Here is a 20,716-nt window from a genome sequence, read left to right on the forward strand (position 1 = left end):
CCTTCCTGGCCAGCAATCTATTCTCTACCTTCATGAGATCCATTTTTTAGCTCCCACATATGAGTGAGAGCACACAATATTTGTTTTTCTGTGCTTGGTTTATTTCACCTCACAAAATGATCTTCAGTTCCATCCATGTTTCTGCAAATGACAGAATTTCATTCTCTTTTAAGCTGAATAATATTCTGTTGTGTGAAATGTGAAAATATCACATTTTCTTTAGTCATTCATCCATTGATGGGCACTTAGGTTGATTCCATACCTTGGTTATTGTGAATACTGCTACAATAAACATGGGAGTGCACATATCTCTCCCATATATTGGTTTCCTTTCTTTTAAATATATACCCAGTAGTGGAGTTGCTGGAACATATGGTAGTTCTATTTTCATATTTTTGAAGAACCTCCACACTGTTTTCCATAGTGTCTATACTAATTTACATTCCCACCAACAGTGTTCCCCTTTCTCTATATCCCTCCAGCATTCGTTTTTCCCCATCTTTTTAATAAAAGCCATTTTAACTGGGGTGAGATGATATTTCATTGTGGTTTTGATTTGCATTTTCTGATGGCTAGCGATGTTGAGCATTTTTTCACATAACTATTGGCCTTTTGTATGTCTTCTTTTGAGAAATGTCTTTTCAAATCTTTTGCCCATTTGCTAATCAGATTACCTGCATTTTGCTGTTTAGTTGTTTAAACTCCTTACATATTCTGGTTATTAATCCCTTGTCAGATGGATAGTTTGCAAATATTTTCTTTCATTCTGTGTGTTGGCTCTTTGCTTTATTGATTTTTTTTTTCTCCCTTTGCTGGACAAGAGCTTTTTAGCTTGATATAACCCTATTTACCTATTTTTTCTTTTGAGGTTTTACACACAAAAAAATCTTTGTCCAGACAAAAGATATAGAGCATTTTCCCAATGTTTACTGCTGGTACTTTAATAGTTTCATGTCTTAGATTTAAGTCTTTAATAATTTTTTTATTTGATTTTTTTAAATATGGCAAGAAATAGGGGGTCTAGTTTCATTCTTCTGCCTATGGTCATCCAGTTTTCCCAGCACCATTTATTAAAGAGATTGTCATTTCCTCATTGTATGTTCTTTGTGCCTTTGTCAAAAATGAGTTTCCTGTAAATATGTGGATTTATATTTGAGTTCCCAAATCTGTTCCATTGATCTATGTATCTATTTGTATCCTACCACCATGTTGATTGTAGTTTATTTTGAAGTCAGGTAGTATGATGCCTCTAGCTTTGTTCTTTTTACTCAGGATTTCTTTGGATATTTGGGATCTCTTATCATTTAATATAAATTTCAGGATTGTTTTTTCTATTTCTGAAGAATCAACTTTTCTATTTATTATTTCCTTTTTCACTCATTTCTAATCTGTATTTAAATTTGTTAGTTATCCTTTATAAAATTTCATCAAAGCTACATCTAGTAAAATAATTAAAGTTTTCTTCTTTATTATGTTAGTATGTTAAATTACATTGATTGGTATTTGAATATTAAGTGTATGTTTGCATTCCTGAGATAAACTTCACTTGATTATGAGGTATCATCTTTTATAAATTACTGGGTTTTATTTGTTAATACTTTGTAAGGATTTTTGTGTCTCTGTCCATGAGAAATGTTAGTCTGTAATTTTCTCTCTTTTTTTGTAATATCTTTGTCTGGTTTTGTTTTATCAGGTGATGTTAAACTCCTGAAATTATTTGAGAAATGTTCCTTCTTTTATTTTCTGAAATGACCCATATAAAATTAGCGTGATGTCTTCCTAGAATGTTTGATAAAATTCATCAGTGAAATCATCTAGGAGCCTTTTCACAAGGAGTTTTCCGTGTGAAAAGGCTTTTGATTTAAAAAAATAAATTTCTTTAATATATATAATCATTTATATATTCTATTTCATCTAGCGTTAATTTGGCGAAGTTGTATTTCTAAAGGATTTTGTTCATCTAAGATGCCAAATTAATTGGCATACAGAAGTTTGTAATATTCCTTTATTTTTCTTTTAGGATCTGTAGTAATAATCCTTATTTAATTTCTTATATTGGTAATATGTATTCTCTCTTATTTTCTTGATCAGACTAAAAAGAGGTATATCACTTTTGTTGATCTTTTTAAAGAAAGAACTTCTGGCTTTTTGAAAATATTTGACAAGTAAAAATTATATATATTCAAGTCATACAACATAATGGTTTGATATACATATACATTATGTAATGATTATCACAGTCAAGTTAATTAACACATCCATTATCATTCCTAGTTATGTGTGTGTGGGGGGGTAAGGATATTTAAAATCTGCTCTCTTATCACATTTCAAGTAAATAATACAGTATCATTAACTATAGTCACAATGCTGTATATTATATCCCCAGAATTAATTCATCTTAAAACTGAAAGTTTGTAACCTTTGGCCAACATCTCTCCATTTACTCCAACCTCTGTCTCCTGGTAACCATAGTTCTGCTTTCTATTTCTACAAGTTTGACTTTTTTAGATTGTACATATAAGTGAAATCATATAGTATTTCTGTTTCTATGCCTGGCTTATTTCACTTAGCACAATGTCATCCAGGTTCATCCACGTTGTTGCAGATGGAAGGATCTCCACCCTTTTAATCACTGAATAATATTCTAATATATGTATATGTACTACTTTTTAAAAATTCATCTGTCACTGGACATTTGGGTAGGAAACAATTTTTGGCTTTTAAAATTTTCTCTCTAATGTACCTATTCTCTATTTTATTGACTTGTACCCTTATCTTTTTAAATGTTATGCCATACTAATTTTGGTTCAATTCTTTTTTAGTTTCTTAAGATTAAAACTTACATCATTAATTTTAGAACCTTTCTTGTTTTCTAATGTAAGCACATAGGGCTAGTTTTTTTTTTTAATAGAATTTTAACTGCACTATACAAAATTTGATATGTTGTATTTTTATTATCATTCAGTTGAAATATTTTCTAATTTCTCTTGTGATTTCTTCTTTAATCCATGTATTATTTAGAAGTGCATTTTATGTTAAAATATTTTATGTTTTCCAAGATATATTATGATCATTGATCTTTGATTTAACTCTGTGGTGTTTTGAGAACACATGTGGAATTCTTTCAGTACATTTAAATGTATTAAGATGTGTTTTATGGTCCTGCATATCATCTGTAGTAGTGAACATATCATGTGCATTTGAAATTAATATGTATTCAACATTTGCTGTCATCTTCTATAAATATCAATTAACTGAAGGTGATTGATTTATTGTTCAGATTTATGTATTTGCTAATTGCTTTACTAATTAGACAAAGATGTTAAAACCTCCTAATATGATCAATGGAATTGTCTATTTGGCTCTGTTAATTTTGGTTTTATGTATTTCAAACCTTTGTTACTAGGTACATATGTATTTATGATCATTAGATTTTTTAGTCTGTTAATTTTGCTTTATGTAACTTAAACCTTTGTTACTAGATACATATACATTTATGATCATTAGATTTTCTTGGCAAATTGACCCTTTTATAACTAAGACATACCTCTTTTTATATCTTGTAATAGTACCCTTTGTCTTGAAGTCTATTTAATCTGACCTTAAAATAGCCACTACAGTCTATTTGTTTTATTTATCATGCATATATTTTCCATTGATTTACTTTCAACATATTTGTATCTTTATATTTAAAATGTGTCTATTGTAGCTATCATATATTTGTGTCTTGCTTTATTATCTATTCTGACAATGTCTGCCTTACATTTGAAATGTTTAATATTAATATATTACCATTAATGTAACTATGATATATTTAGATTAGGTATAAGATTTTATTATTGGCATTTTGTTTGTCTTTTATATTTATATTTCTCTATTCCCTTTCTTCTACATCTTTTGGATTATTTAAATTTGCCATTCTTTAGAATTCCAATTTAAACCATCAATTGGTTCTTTATACTTTTTTACATTATATTTTAGCACCTGCAATAGAAATAACAATATGCATCCTTAACTTTCTGTAGTCCACTTACAGGTAATATACTACTTCACATAAAATGTGCAAACTTTATAGCTCTTAAGTCCATTTCCCACACTCTGTGATCCCTTCCCCTACAGTTGTCATATGTGTAGGTATACATTCCTAAAACACTTGAGAGGACAATGTTATACTTTTTGTTTTAAACGGTAATATGTACCTTAAAGAAATTAAAAGGAAAAAGTAATTCTGTATTATGTAGAATTTCTTACAGTTTACATCTGTTGGCAACAATTTCCTTCACATCTATTACTGTGAACCATTCTGAATCAGTGGGTGCATTGGACAATAAAGTATTAAGGTTTGAAAATACAGGAGACCTTGGTATCACAATTTTATAAATTGCTTGTAAATATTGAACAAATCTCCTGCCTCATCCATTTTGAGTTTTAATTGGTAGAATTTAACTGGTGAAATTATAAGTCCTTGTTTAATTAAATCCTGTACAATTGGAGGAAATCTCTGCATTGCTTCAGGCATTACTAAATACTGGGACAATTTAGGCAAAGGTTTAGAACTATCTATTGGATTTTTAAAGGTTCTACACTTTCAACCTTTCCTATTTTAGTTGAGGAAGATGCTAAAAAATATTCAGGTATTTCAGAAAGGTCAGGGACGTTAGAGGCCTGAGTTTTGATCTTACCAATTTCTGCCTGCAGAGAGCACAACAGTTCTGGTTCAGAGGAGTCAGATTAAGGAGTCAAATTAAGATTATTTCTTCCTTTGAAGAGAATTTCATAAGCCGTTTAGCTTGGAAAGTAAGCCTCACTCTGACAAGTTTGCTGTCAGAGTAGCACATAGTAAAAAGATATGTTGTCCTGAAAATGGCCCCAGTGTCACTTGGACAGGTCACATAGAAGAACTTCTTGAACTTGATTCAAAACCTTCACCACAGAAATGACATTTTTACTTCAAGGGATTTGTTGGTTTAGTAAAGTGGGGTTTATGGTAGATAAGGTGGCCTTGGTATTCACTATAATTGTGCAGGGTTTCCCATTTATCTTACGTTTTGTTTCCCCATGTTTATTTAAAGGTATTCAAGGATACAATCTACCAGAATCCCTGGGAGCTCCTTCAATGGGCTCCCTCTAGTGGTGAAACAGTCCCCACTGAAGACGCCAGCTCAGGGTCCTGGCTGTTTGTGATGAAGGCAGACACCTTGGGGTAAAGAGTTTCTCTTTCTACAACTGTGGTTTAACATGAGGATAAGAGGGGCCCTTTGGTCTTGGCCCCTGTAATTTTAATTGGAGAGACATGAGCTTGTTAGTCTTTTGGGGTTTTTTCTTGCTCTGGGATTCTCTCAAGAGCTAAGGCCACCAATTCAACTATATCTGTAACTTCCATTCTAGTTTAGGTTTTTAAATTAGGCCACAAAGTTCAGGAGAAAGTTCATCTACAAATAGAGCCGTTAATGCCATTTCAATCTCTGCGGGAAATGCTCCTTGTATTTCTAGCCTAGAATGTTTTACAAATGCTGCTTCTAAATAAACTCTAATCTAAAACTGGTTCTTTTTTTTTTTTTTTAATTCTGTAACATTGTATGATTAACCAATCCATTTTTTTGTGGAAAAACCTTAGAGATTGAATTTAAAAGGGTTTCAGAAATTTTTCTAGCTCCTTTTGGCCCTCCTCGTGAGGAGGTTTTGGAGGGTCTTGAAATATCTTCCTTAGGTTTAGGTTCTCTCCCTTCTGCTGCTGAAATCCGCTTTCCAGCCTCACCAAGTCCAAATATAATACAAATACATGGTGAACGTCAGCGAGTTCTGGATTGTAAACATCTATGAAGATTCTAAATCCCTTGGTACATTTTTGAGGATCTCTCCTTGGATTAGGTAAGTCTTTCAAGATGACTCTGAGTTAAATTTTAGACCATAGAGTAAAAGTGGTAATGACAGTCAGGCTTAGCTGATCACTTTGTAAATCATTTGTTTAACTCCTCCTTTTTCATTATAGTCTGGGTTAAAAGGCAATTGAGCAGAAAGGTTAGTAGACTCAACATATTTGGGTAAAGACTGATAGTGAGGAGAAGTCAGAGGTTAATTCAGTAAAGGTACAGTCATTTTTAGTAATGACCTCAGTTTGCTGATTAAGATTTTCCTTTGCCTTTTATAAGAGACCTTTTAGGGAGGTGATTTTTGACCCATTCAATGTTTCAGATGCTTTCACATACCAATTAACAAAACGTATCCCTTTGCTTTTGCAGGGTCTTTGATCCCTTTTTTATTAACATGCACCACAAGTAAATAATTTTATCTGAATTAAAGCTTCTCTATGTAACTATCTTAATTCTAAATTGTCTTGAGTAAGGTTAACCCATTTTCTGAAAATGCATATGTTCTGGGGCCCTAATTCTTATAAAATTAGCATGATTCTCAGAAGGTATAGTTCCAGACTCCTTGAATTGAGAAAAACTCGTATCAAAAAATCAAACCAAACCAAAACCAAACAAACAGAAACCAAAAAACAAAACCTACCTAAGGCCTCTAACTGGATCCAATCCAGTTAATTATTGGATGCACTCTGACCTGGACCCAGTCCAGTCTATGAATTGCTCAAATAATCTCAGAGAACTCAAAACAGTGATTCCCCATTCTCTCTCTTTCTCTCTCCCCCCTTTCCATCCTCTTCTCGAGAGCAGTGTTATGCCAGCTACTTCTAGCCCACCATATTGGCCCCCTCCTTTTCCCATTATTTCTAATTTTTCCAGTTTTCTGGAAAAGTAACATGAGTGCCTATTAATCTATTTCCTCTACTTTATTAATTACCTTTTAATCTTTTCATTTATCTTTCTGTGCTTTCTTTTGGTTTACTTTGCTACTCATTTTCTAGCATTTTGAGAAAAAAATTTTATTCACCTGAGAAGGATGCTACTGGCATCTAGTGGATAGATATCAGGGATATTGATAATCATCCTACATTACTTAGGATTGTCCCCCTAAGCAAAGAACTATGAAACTCAAAATGTTGATTATGCCAAGGTTGGGAAACCATGGTTTAACACATTCTGTTCCACTGTTTAGTTTTTGTTCTTCAGTGTATCCAACCATATGTATATTATTTCTTCTTATAGGGTGCAGGCTTTCAGGTATTCAGTCCAAAGTGGTGGGTGCTTTTCATGGATTAACTCTAACTATTGAGTTTAAACTCTATGAGACCAATAGAAGTCCAAATCAAACTCTTGGTTGCCTCTGCCAGAACAGCAAATTCCTGCAGGGCCAAAGTGGCCCTAAGTGCTAGGCTTAAATTTTAAGAGTTTCTATCTTCTTGTTGGCCCAGTAATATCATTGTACCTTATTAGCTCCTTGATATTTAAAGAAAAATAAATATTAATCCAATTGTTTTGCCAAAGGATTAGCTCATATTATTGGCTTTCACTACTGGAAGTAAAATATTAAGATTTGTTTTCTCTCACAAAAAGCCTAAATTTATTTTATATTAAACAAGTATACTAATAAGCACTTGCATGACAAGCACCTACTTCAAAATTCTAATTCTAAAGTAGTTTGACAAAGCATGGAGCTTTGCCATGAATTTGTAGCTTAGCTGAAAAAAAGCAACAATGCCTTCAGTGTCTAATAGTGTTCACTTTGATTTACTCTCACAGAACTTACCTATTGGAGCAATGGATCCTTCAATAAGAGTTTGAAGATGTAAGTAAAATTAATAAATACATATTTTCATTATCCTTGCCTTCACATTCTACATTTTGTCTGAATTTAGAATAGCCCCAAACAGACCCAATTACCCCCTTTAATTCCATGACTTCCTTATATAAGGAAAATGCATAACACAAGGACAACCATGAAGCCCTACCATGGTTGTATGGCATCTTGACCAAAGAAGGCATTGATGATGTGTAATTTAAATAACCTTTTTGTTCCATGTTCTATGTTTCATGACCATGTACCATAGTGCAGCTTTTGATATGTGAGAGGTATGCTCCATCCCCCTTTGTGGCAAAATTAGAAAGGGGTATCATGAAAGGAGAGGTGGGAGGTGGGAGAACGAGACATCAACATGACACTATTACTGCAGGTGAATTATCAGGGAGATCAATTTTGGAAGGAATATACTAAGGAATTACAGAATTGGAAATTGATTCTTTAACATGTATTCATATCTTTATTGCTAATGAATATGGGGTTTATTTTGGGGGCAATGAAAATATTCTAAAATTAAATTGTGATGATGTTGCACAACTCTATGAATATCCTAAAAAAACATTGAATCACACACTTTAAATGGGTGAATTTTATGGTATGCGAAATATCTCAATAAGGCTGTTTTAAAAAATCTTTGCATGTCTATGTATCTCTTAGCAGTCTGTAAGTATCCTAATTTAAATGTCAAGGGTTTATAGACTATAAAAACTCACCCAGGAAAATGATTAAGAACATGATCCTTAAATTCAGAAAACATCTAGGTTTAAATTTTGGTTTTGTACTTACTCTCTGTCTGACCAAAAGTCAGTTACTTAATAGCATTGGGCTTCAGTTTTCTAAAATAATATGGGAATAACAAGACACTCTTGCTTGGAAGCAGAGATTGAGACAGGATTGTAGTTCAAGCAACAGAGGGTGAGCGCACCCTCAGTTGCAGTGGAGTGAGGAGAGTGGCTGGGACCAGAGGAAGAAGCTGGTAAGAATGCTGTCTCAGCTGGACAGCAGCTGTGGTCTGCTCCCTCAAGGACGTCAGTCAGACAGTCACTTGCCACAATCTGAGGGGACAGTGTGAACGAGCGCAGTCCTACAGGCTGGTGGCTGTTACCCTGTGGGCGATCACCACTCACTGTTCCTGGGAGCAGGCACGCTTGCTAGGAAGGAAGTCTGGGCTGGGCACCAGCAGCATGCACTTCTCACTCCTCCCCCTTAGTATTGTTGTAGGAATGACACAGGATAATGTATAACGTACAGGGACCACGGAGGTTTGCACAGTGCCTGGCACATAGCTATTCTGCTAGGGCATGACATATCAAATGCACAGACAGCGAAATGAACTAATGATAACTATTGTGTAAAATCACCCAGTAGGAAAATCTTACTGTATACGTTGCTTCCTCATCAAATGTATATGCGTGATTTACTAAGCCTGCTTCATGGTGAAGTTTTAAAGGAGTAACTTTCAGTGGGCTTGTCCAACCTGAAAAAAAAATCCATGTGTTTTAGGTTAAAATTTTTTTCTTTTACCAGAAATATTTCCTATTAGAAAGGTAAATTATGTGGTGTTAATTGATTCTTTAATGGATTATCTAATAACTTTTCTTCAATAGTGAGAACATAATAGCTCTGAAATTTACATGTTAGCATAATTAAAATAGTGTCAAATAAATTACTTTTTATTTATTACTTATTATTGGAGGAAAATTAATTGGTGCTATTAATCTGTGTATGTGCGCATAGAAATGTGGGGGATGGTGGTAACACAAAGCGAGTCTGGTTATTATGTAGATAATTCATCTAATGATAGATTAGAAGTCCTAAAATCTAGCAAATATAAAAGCAAGCTTCAAAAATATTTTAATCCACCATAATGGAAGCTGATGAGTACATAAAAAGGAAAAACAGGGTTCGTGGTTTTGGGGTGCCCATGAGCAAATGGCAAATACAGACATGAAAGTAGATACTTTGAAAGTAATGTGGCAACTACAATAATAGTTGAGCTCAGAGGGCTGTGGGGATGCGTAGGAAGGATATCTAGTCCAACCAGATTGTTGGAACCTAGGGATGTTTTCCTGAAGATGACATCTGATCTAATCTTGACAATTGAGTAGGACTTGGATAAAAAGGGGAAGAGGGGAAAGGGTAGTCGTTCCAGGCATGGAAACCGTATGTGCAGTGGTAGGCCTGACCTGGGAGAGCATGAAAACATGTACAAAAAATTGCAAAATGTTAGGAATAGCTAGATCATAAAAGAGTAGACAGGAAATGGCAAAAGATGAATGAGAGAGGTAGGACAGGATCAGATCATGAAAGTCTTTGACTTAACCTGCAGTTGGATTGCCCTTGGGGAGTTTTAATAAGAGATATTGATTACTCTGCTTTGGATAGGTGACTAGTATAGATGAAGATAATTGTAGTACCTCTGGTAGTTTTCATAGAGATCCTTCCTCCTACCCCATGAGGGCTTCTGACTTGGTCCCCTACTTCATATCTTTGCTCCATGAATTATTCCAATTTGGCAAAATGTGAATGTAAAAGTTACAATGTGAGAGCTAGCCAGACAGTATAGAGATGTTGACCCAAGGGAGAGATGAATTGTGAAAAATGCTTAGCGCAGCACAAGAATTCCATGCTCATCTGTGGACCTCGCTCAGGTGGAGCTCTATTACAGACTCCAATAGACCTCGGGACTTAATAATGTATATGCTTTCTTGCTTTTGTGCCTAGTGACCTGCATGAGTTATTTGACACATCTGAACTTCATGTTCCTCACCTTTAATGACTATTTTCAGAGTTATGAAAACTATAATTAATAAATATAAAGGAATAGGCAAACTGTGGCATATAGCTTCAATATTCAACATATTTATTACAGGTTTATTAATTACCAATTAGTAGTTGTAATATTATTAGTAATTGTAGAATTAATATAATAATGCTACATTTTATCACGATGATAATGATGATAATTCAGTCAATATTTGACTAAAAAAATCAGGACAGAATCTGCAAAAGGGACTGGCAAGGGAGCGATGGGGAACAAGTAGATGCTGGATAGTCTGTGGTTTTAGAAGGGACAGTCAGAGATTAGAGTGTCAGCAGGCCTCATTGCACCACTGTTGACTGTAAAGACAGAGGAGACCACATGAGAAGAATGTGGATAGCCTCTAGGAGGAGAGAGACTCTGCTGGATGACAGTGAATAAGGAAACAGGCATCGCAGATGCCTGAATAAGCTGTAAGAATAAGCTTGTAAGTAGATTTTTTCCCCATATCGTTTAGATAAGAACCAAGACGGTATTTTTTTTTTTTTTTTTTTTGAGATAGAGTCTTGCTCTGCCTCCAAGGATAGAGTATAGTAGTGTCATTGTAGCTCACTGCAACCTCAAATTCTCAAATTCCTGGGCTCAGGCCATTCTCCTGCCTCAGTCTTCTGAATAGCAGAGACTGCAGGTGTGTGCCACCATGCCCAGCTAATTTTTTTCTATTTTTAGTAGAGATGGGGTCTTGCTTTTGCTCATGCTGGTCTCAAACTTCTAAGCTCAAGTGATCCTCCCGCCTCAGCCTCCCAAAGTGATAGGATTATAGGGGTGAGTCACCATGCCTGGCCCAAGATGATACCTTGATTTTGACATTATTAGATCCTAAACAGAGGATCCAGATGAGGTCCCCACAAAGTTGTGAATTAATTAATGAGTTTTGTTTTAAGCTGCTCAAGTTTGTGGTAATCTGTTATAGCAGCAAGAAAAAACTAACACAGACACTGAGGAGAAAGGGAATGCCAAAGTCCATGATCATTTCAGTTTTAAGAACCACGAGGATAATTCTGTCTATGACACAGCTGGGCAAAGGAAGTTCTCTAGAAAGAAGTCTATCATGCCAAGGGCAACAGGTTGGCACTTTGTGGTATCTATCTTACTTGGAGTCATTCCAGCAACTGCTTTAAAAATGAGGAAAGTAGGAAAACATAAATTTAAAGCCATAGTAGAAGAAAGGAAATAGGACAATGAATTCTAGCTATTATCTCAGGGTCAACAAATTTAGTCAAAGAATGATGATGTCCTTTCTTCCAATCAATTTTAATATCTACTGTTACAAAACAAATAGCCCTAAACTCTAGTGGCTTAAATACTAATTTACTATCTCCCAGGATTCTGAAGATATTTGGGGGTGGTTCTACTTCATGTGGTGTCAGTTTGGATGGCTAGAAAGGTCCCAAATGGCCTCACTCTCATGGCTGGCAAGTTAGTATTGACTGTTAGCTGTGTGCTCAGGTGGGTTTTCTGGCAAGTGCCTTGTGTTTTTTCCATGGGTCTAAGTTGGGTCTTTCATAGGATAGTGACTGAGACCCGAGCAGAAGAAGCCCAAGAGGACCAGACCAATGTGCAAGTACTTGTCAAGCCTCCACCTGTATCATGCTTGCTAACATCTCCTTGGCCAAAGCCACTCATATGTGCAGGCCCCAAATAAGTCTGGGAGGTCAACAGATGTAGTTTCTTGGTAACAGTTGTAGACACATGCATGGAAAGGAGGAATCATTGAGGGCCACTTTTAGGACCAGCCACCATATGCCTCTTCTTCTTAACTCACAGTCCCACTTCACTTCCATGCCACAAAGCAAATGGCAAATCCTTTGTCAAGAAAAGCACTATAGTATTTTCTTACTTAACACATTTAAAACTGTGACCAGTCTAATTGTGAGTGGGTTTCATGTGTAACCCATGAAATTGTATGAATTTAAAAGGGCCTTACATAAATCCTATTTTCCAAAGGCCCCTGATATATTTACTATAAAAATACTGTAATATTTTTGCCTTTAAGAAATGCAAAACAGTGTGATAGGAGAAAGATTCAAGGGATAGTCTGTGTATTTTGTGTTCTTATTCATTTATTTTCTATTCTGTACTGGTTATAGATAGGTTTTCATAACACCTAAAATACCCTGTGTTAGTGGTCTGCCCTGAATTTTCTTTATCAATACAGCTAAAGTAGATCATTTGATCTACTTTAGAGTCATATGATCTACCTGAGAGAAAATTCAAAATAACTGTCATAAAGATACTCAACCAGATCAAGAGATTCAGAATTGAAGAGAAATATAGACAGCAATACAACAACAGTAGGAAATTTCAATACCTCATTTTCAATAATGGATAAAACATCCAGACAGAAGGTCAATAAGGAAATAGAGGACTTAAATAAAACATAGACCAAATGGACCTAACAAACACAGAACATTCCACTCAACAGGAGCAGAATAAACATTCTAATCAAGGACATACAGATCATTCTTGAGGATAGATCACAAAACAACTCATAGAACAATTAATATGACAGAAATCATGCCAAGTGTCATTTCTGACCACAATGGAATAAAACTAGAAAACAATAGCAGAAGGAAAATGCAAAACTCATAAGTATGAGGAAATTACACAATATACCATTAAACAAAAGCCTTCTTTGGATCCAAGAAGAAATAAAACAGGAAATCAGAAAATACCTTGAGACAAACAAAAATGAAAACACAAAGTGCCAAAACTTATTTGTATGCAGCAAAAGCAGAGCCTTAAAGGGAAGTTCATAGTAATAAGCACCTACATTAAAAAAGAAGAAAGATTTCAAATAAAAACCTAATTATACACCTCAAGGAACAAGAGACAGGAAAAATTAATCCCAAATTCAGCAGAAAGAAGAAAGTAACAAAGATTAGAACATATATAAACAAAATTGAAAATTAAAAACCAAAAGAGTTAAAACCAAGAGTTGGTTCTTTAAAAAATTCAACAAAATTGATAAACATTTAAATTGACTAAGAAAAAAATGGAGAAGGCCAAATAAAACAAGAAATGAAAGTTTTCTAATTTTATAGAAATAAAAAGGATTATAGGAGTGTACAATGAATAATTTTACACCAACAAATTGAATAATCTAGATGAATAAGACAAATTTCTAGAAATGCACAACCTACCAAGACTGAGTCATGAAGAAATAGAAACTATGAACAGACTTATAACTAAAAAAGAAGATTGAAGTTGTAATAAAAAACCTTCCACCAAGGAAAAGCCTAGGACCAGATGGCTTCGCTGGCGAATTCTACCAAACATTTAAAGAATTTCAAGTCCAATTTTCCTCACATGTAAAAAAAAATTGATGAGGATGGAAAATATTCCTCATTATTGATGCAAAAAATCCTGAATAAAATACTACCACACAGAATTTAATAGCACATTAAAATGATTATATATCATGATCAAGTCAGAGTTACCCCATGAATGCAAGGTATTGGAATTATGTACTCTTGGTGGGAATATAAATATAAAATGATGTAGCCCTATAGAAAACAGTATGGCAGTTCCTAAACATTTAAAAATAAAATAACCACGTGATCAAGCATTTCTACTATTGGGTTATATATACCCCCAAATTGAACATAAGGAGAAAGTTTTAAGCCCATGTTCACAGCAGTTTTATTCATTATAACCAAAAGGTGAAGCTTCCCAAGTGTCTGTCAATGGGTGAATTGATAAACAAAATGTGGTATACACAAAATGGAATATTATTCAGCTTTGAAAAAGAATGAATTTTTAAAATATACTACAACATGGATGAACCTTGAAGGACATTATACTAAGTAAAACAAGCCAGTCACAAAAGGCAAACACTGTATCCTTTCACTTACATGATGAACCAAAGTAGTCAAATTTATAGATACAGAAAATATAATGGTGGCATCCAGGGGCCATGGAAAAGTGGGAAATGGGAATTGTTGTTTAATGAGTAGTATCAGTGCTACAAAATGAAGTGAGTCCTGGAGATGGATACTGGTTATGGTTGCACAATGTGAATGCCCTTAGAACCAATGAACTATATGCTTAAAAATGATTAGGATGGTGAATGTTTGTGTCCCTTCATGTGGTGAAGCCCTAATCCCCAATGTGATGTTACTTGGAGGTGAGATCTTTGGGAGGTAATTAGGTTTAGATGAGTTCAAGAGGGTAAGATCCCCATGATAGGATTAGTGTCCTTTTAAGAAGAAGAAGAAGAGAGACTAGAATGTGTACTCTCTCTCTTTCTCTTTCTCTCTCTCTCTGCCATAGAGGACACAGGGAGAAGGCAGACTTCTATAAACCAGGAAGAAGTCCCTCACCAAGAACCAAATCTGCTGATTCCTTGATCTTTGATTTTGCAGCCTCTAGAACTTTGAGAAATGAATGGCTGTTGCTTCAGCTACCCTGTGTTTGGTTTTTTGTTATAGTAGCTTGAGCTAAAACAATGGTTAAAAAAGGAAGACACACAAAGAGTTATAAATATTGATATCAGGAGGCCAAATGGGAGAAAGATCAAGGCGGTGTCCATAGACAAACTGTATTTTCTCTGTAATAAGGAAGACTGGATCATCTGCTGCAATAAATGGCAGAATCCAGTAAAAGGTTTGAATATAATTAGTATAGGTTTAGAATAGCTGATTGGGAGATGATAGAGAGAGCCAACTGGAACAACAAAGGAAGTACTAAACCCAGTTAAAGATGTAGACAAGGTTGGAATGGGGCAAGAATATGTCAGAATTATAATATTTTATAATATTTCTATGATATTTGTGAAAGTCCACTGAAAAGAGTGCTGGTTTGTGATGTAATTAATTCTGAGATGCTCTTCTTTATCAAAACATATGTTAGAAATAATGTATTCGTATATTTAGGTTTTCTAAAACCTGAAAGTACTTATCATTTATAATTAACGGTTATTCCCAAGATCTACAAAGATATTGAAAGCCCAGAATAAATTATATTGAATTCACTCCCCAAACTGCAGGTATTACTCTTTGAAACTGTTAATGGGCTAATAATAACAGCCACTATTAACTGAATGTTTTATTGGGTTTAAGGGAATTTGCTAAGCACTTTACATGTCTTAATTCATTTAATTCTTACAACTGTATAAGAGAAGTAGTATTATTCCCAATTTATGTGTAAAGGAACTGAAAATTCTGGATTGTACACAATCTGACATTTATTTAGTTTCTTTCTGTATGTCAGGTATTTTTTACATCAAATGGCCCTTAAAATTATGTTATAAAGTTTTAATATTATGTGAATTTTATAAATGAGGATATACAGGCATGATGAGAATAGTAACTAGCCCTGGGTCATATAGCAAGTAAGCTTTTGCCAGGATTCAAGCCCAGGGAGTCTGACTATCCTCTGAATTCTTCTGTTGTATTGATTCAGGCATTGAAATACACAAGATGACTCTAAACTTGCTTATAAATTGTTGGTCCAAAGTCCATTAACATCATTTTAATCCTGTTAGCTTTATTAAGATAAATCATTCTTTAACCTATAATTTCTTGGAATAATGTTTCAAGAGTCCACTCTTAAAAGAACTTATAAGAATAAACCAACAATTATTCTCTTAAAGATTATACTAGACCAGGGTTTTCTGTTTACAAGGTACGTGGCATCCTTGCCTAAAATGGGAAGAATAACTTCAGTTCCTTTAAGAAAACATTCTTGATAACGAATGCTAATATACATCGACATATTAGTGAAGGTTGAGCTTAAGCTACTTTTTGGACAGACTAGAAAAATAGTCACCAGTTCAGAATCAGTTAAACGTTCTGTGTCTGTGGGAAGGATTTAGACTCAACAGTTGTTTCCTCAATGGCAACATTTTTAGCATGTAAGATAGTATTTGTCACTTGTAGATACAAGTGGATTCGATTGGCAGTAATACCATATTTCCTAGATCATATTTGCAATGGATTATAAAATAATTTATTGTCAAGATAGGTTATTGAATCTCATTTACACCTTTATATGAAAATTCCATTATAAACTCAGAATTTCCCTATACCAACTTGGTAAGGCCACAACTGAACTGCAAATTAAAAGGGAAACTCATCCTCTGCTTACATCTTTCCAAATTCCTCCTTCTGGTTCAAAAAATGGATTATGTGGAGAGTGGGGCAGGGGAGAGTTATATTGTTGGTTTTTTCATTTGTATTACATTTTCCTTTACTTTTACCCTCTTCCTAACTTTTTTCTCTATGGAAGAGTGGCAGAAACCATGAATCCCCACTGGCCCAACATATGTGGTGGCCTCACTGTTCCACGACACATGTTTTCCTTAGTCCTCGGGTCTATGGCTGGGTGCTAAAGAGGACCTGTGTAAGGGTGGTGCAATCTCTGATACTAGAGCAAGCCTAACACCTCTTGCTACAGCATTTGTCCTTTTCCTCCTTTTCACAAGCTCAAAGATGCTAATCTCTTTTCATGCCCTGCCTGCTAGACAACTTCCACACAGGAAATAGTCCCTGTGCTCATCCTTTGGAGGTGTTGCTCATCACTTCTGGGCCAGGCCTGTGACCATCTAGGGGAGTTCTTACAGAGAAACTACCTGATACTGATGTCAGTGAGAGGTGATCAATCCTGCCTCCAGGTCTGTGGAGCTATTTATGCAGAGTTTGCTTCTCTTCAGCTCCTGTACTTTCTGGACACAAAATACTTACTTTCCACTACTTACCCCTTTTATTTCAGCCCCTGTAACCTAACTCTTTCATAACCATCAGCAAATTAATTTTCTTGAGGGAGAGAAACAGAGAAAGAGACTTACTATACAATTATCAAAGTGATAGATAAATTCCCTGCTAGTAAAATAAATTTATCCATATATCTGCAATAAATAATGTTACACATTTTGTGCTGGTCACTTAAACTAATCAATGTCTTTTCTTAAAAAACAAAATTTTGTTTTGTATATAAGCTTATAAATGGTTTTTCATTCTTACTACTTTTTTCTTACAATCTGTAAGGATAAGAAAATCTTATTCAGTTCTTTATAATTTTATGTTAATTTAACCATAAACATACTGAATCTTATATCCATACTCTCCTCCCTTGTTTGAATATTTAAAAAATATAAAGTAAATGTCACTTTATTTACCTCCAAGTTTTGCCCTGATGGAAATGTCTGGTACTTTCCTGGAATTCCATCTTCTGTCCTGTTGCAGTTCTTCTGATAGAATTGTTTGCCTTTTTATTGTTGTTGCAAAACCTGTGTCTGGTCTGGGAACTCGATATTGAGGTTTCACATCACTGTAACTCACTAAGTTTGGTATGGTTCTGCCAATGCCAGGCTTTAAATCAGCATCACCACCAGGACTCATAAGCCCTGAACAGGCATCACCTAAAGGCACATCATCCCGAAGTGGAGATAATGGGTAATGTGGCCCATATGGTGGGGGATAAGGGTAATGTACATGATAGTCTGGCAGGACGGAAGGTGGGTAAGGGTGAAATTTAAGAAAAGAAGGGTTGCATTTCTTTTCAAATCTGCCACACTGATGTCTGTCCTCAAATCCTTTCACAAAAGGCATATTCATTTTTCTTAAGAGGCCACAGTAGTGTGGGTAATCTATGTTCTCAACAGCCTTTGTTCCAGAAAGGATGGACCTTTTAGAGATACTTATCTTTCCAGGTGTGTATTGAACCTCCACATCCATAGCGTTTCTCTTTAGAATTTTTGATAACTATAAGTACTTCTGATGATTCTTTCAACAGTATAAACTCTTATTTCCAATAACTGAAAATTAGGTTAATATAGTATAACGTTATTGATTCTGCTTTCTAAATGTTGGTAGAGTAGGGTTTTTTTTTCTTTCTTTTTTAAGGTAAATTATTTTTCTCCACCAAAAGGATAGGGCAGTAAAGGAACAGAACAGAAGAAGAAGAAAAGCGGAATCCTTGTTGCTTGGTAACAGCTAGAACTCTAACACACTGAACCATTTATTATGTACTTCATAATTTAATTCTTAAAAAAAACAAAGTAGCCTTGATAGTGATATTTTTATGACACTCTTCTCCCCAACACTCAGGAAATCTGTGCTCACTTATTTATTTTTAAATTTTTCCATAAGTTGATACTTTATGTGTATAAAATATATTGAAAGAATATAAAGAAGTTAATCCAGTGATAACACAATATATTTTTAAAAGTATATATGTAACTATAATTATTTATTAATGGTCTAGATATAACACTTGCTATCTAAATAAACATTATGTTTAAATGCATTGCAAAATATAGACATTTATTACACTAAATTTGAATTGGTGTATCTAACTTTTAAGGAAAAAAATTTTCAAATTATAGTCAAAAGTACAGGTTCATCCTTTACATGCCATACATTATCTTTACATCCTTTAATATTACTATGATATCCAGAGCAATTTTGTAAACTCATTTTAGAAAACTACAGTGAATAGAATATTAGTTATTAGCCTACATATAAAATGTCATTTAAATCATTAATATACCAGGTCACTTAAACATTCTTTTCCACTAAATAATTTCTTCTTTCATGGAAGAAAACTGCTACTGTAAGAATTCCAAATATTAGAATTTGGGGATAAAACATCACATCTTAGCGCAGCAAAAATGCAAAACAGGCAAGATTGTATCTTTGAAGAGCCAGGCACATAATATGTAAGTCAGACCAACTGTACAACAGCAAGAGGTGGTGATATTTGTGTTAAAACCAGAATACCTATGTTCCAACTAAAGTCATTAAAATTTTGAGATATACTCTTAAACAGGTGGGAAAGCTGAATTAGGTGGCTAGGGTATCCGTTTGAAATCCCTCATCCAGAACATAGTGTATCAGGTGACACTTTTTAGTCCACTCAGGATCACTCACTTCTTCATATTAAAGGTGACAATTCATTTACTCTTGGGCATTGTGTCTTTCATTACTCACACTTCGTTCAATGTATTTGCACCAACTGTGTAATATTTATTTCTACTACAGGCCTGTTCCCATTGATTAAATCCTTCCAGCAGCAGAAAAGTAGAGGCATGATTCTCTTTCAATTTCTATAAAACAAGTTCTGGTTATAAAGTCTCTTAGGCTGTGTAGGGGAAAAAATAATAACCTCTACAGGTTCGTAATTGGAATGGACCCTCATTACAAAAGACAGATTAACAAGAAAAAAACAAACAAATTTTATTATGTATATTTCACTTACATATGGGAAACACCCAGAGAATGAGTAGTTCTCAAACAGGTGGCTTTGAATTCTAGCTTATATAGCATATTCAACAAATAACAGTAAAATGTGACAAAAGAAAAGGACTTTGAGTCTCTACAGGCGGCAACTTGGGGGGAAGGCAAAGGTTAGTAAGGTTTATTAATATTAATTAATCTGGTATCATCTCAAGGCTGATGAGGGTCTGATGTTGTTTTCAGCGGTTAACTCTTGTTTTCCATGGGTGGGAGGAAGATACCTTTTGTCTTTGTAAATGTTCTGCTTTTAGACAAAAAGGGAAGAAAGAGAGGTCTCTTGCATCTGCTGCTTCTTGTCTTCAGCTGAACAATCTTTCATATTTTAGGGAGACATAGTCTGGTCTCCCACAGGTGATAGGTGGTTTTCTATGTTTTTCTGAATTTAGGTGATAAGATATGATCTTCCAGGCTGCATAATGGAAGAAAATCCATTTCATATACGGTCATTTCCTCCGTTTTCCCATCATGCTTCTTTCTGGGACTAAAGGCCTTATCTTTAATTTTCGCTAGATGTGTATTGCATTTATCTCCCAATTAAGTTCCACACATTCATCAAATACTAGTTGTCGACATTACTAGATCCAGGCAATACTCTGAGGGTTGTGTCTTAACTCATACATTCTACCTGTTGTTCCGCCTGGGCCTCAAATGCTGAGACTCAGGCTATGACCTGGCTTATAAAAAGGGCCTTCCATCTGTCCACAAATGCCACACGAAAATTAAGGCGCGGGCACGGGGTCCCAACGTTCCTCTTCCAGCTCTAGAATCTTCGACAGGTCGCTTAGGCTCCTGAGGATTCCCTGAGTGACGGTGTTGTCCCGAAGGCCCAGTGACCTCTCAGCACAGCTAGCAAGTGTTCCTCTCTTTAGCAGCGTGGAGATAAAGACCTTCCACGAGCGGACCGCTCCGGCGGAAGTGCCGGGGCGTCCGTCCGGTCCGTGGTCCGTCCTTCCGTTCC

General features: G+C 34.9%; 1 protein-coding gene across 1 annotated transcript in view; it reads right to left on the reverse strand.

Annotated features, from left to right (window-relative positions):
- Positions 1-18,389, reverse strand: part of SPMIP7 (sperm microtubule inner protein 7) — a 48,747-nt gene extending 30,358 nt beyond the window's left edge. The window contains exons 1-2 of the mRNA XM_012735986.2: positions 17,640-18,389; positions 9,081-9,178 (exon numbers count right to left, since the gene is read on the reverse strand). Coding sequence (XP_012591440.1) covers positions 9,081-9,178; positions 17,640-18,198 — 657 coding nt within the window. The 5' untranslated portion in view covers positions 18,199-18,389. The remainder of the gene's footprint in view (positions 1-9,080; positions 9,179-17,639) is intronic.
- Between the last annotated feature and the right edge of the window lie 2,327 nt (positions 18,390-20,716).

Source organism: Microcebus murinus, chromosome 9 (genome assembly GCF_040939455.1).
Source record: "Microcebus murinus isolate Inina chromosome 9, M.murinus_Inina_mat1.0, whole genome shotgun sequence".
Taxonomy (NCBI): domain Eukaryota; kingdom Metazoa; phylum Chordata; class Mammalia; order Primates; family Cheirogaleidae; genus Microcebus; species Microcebus murinus.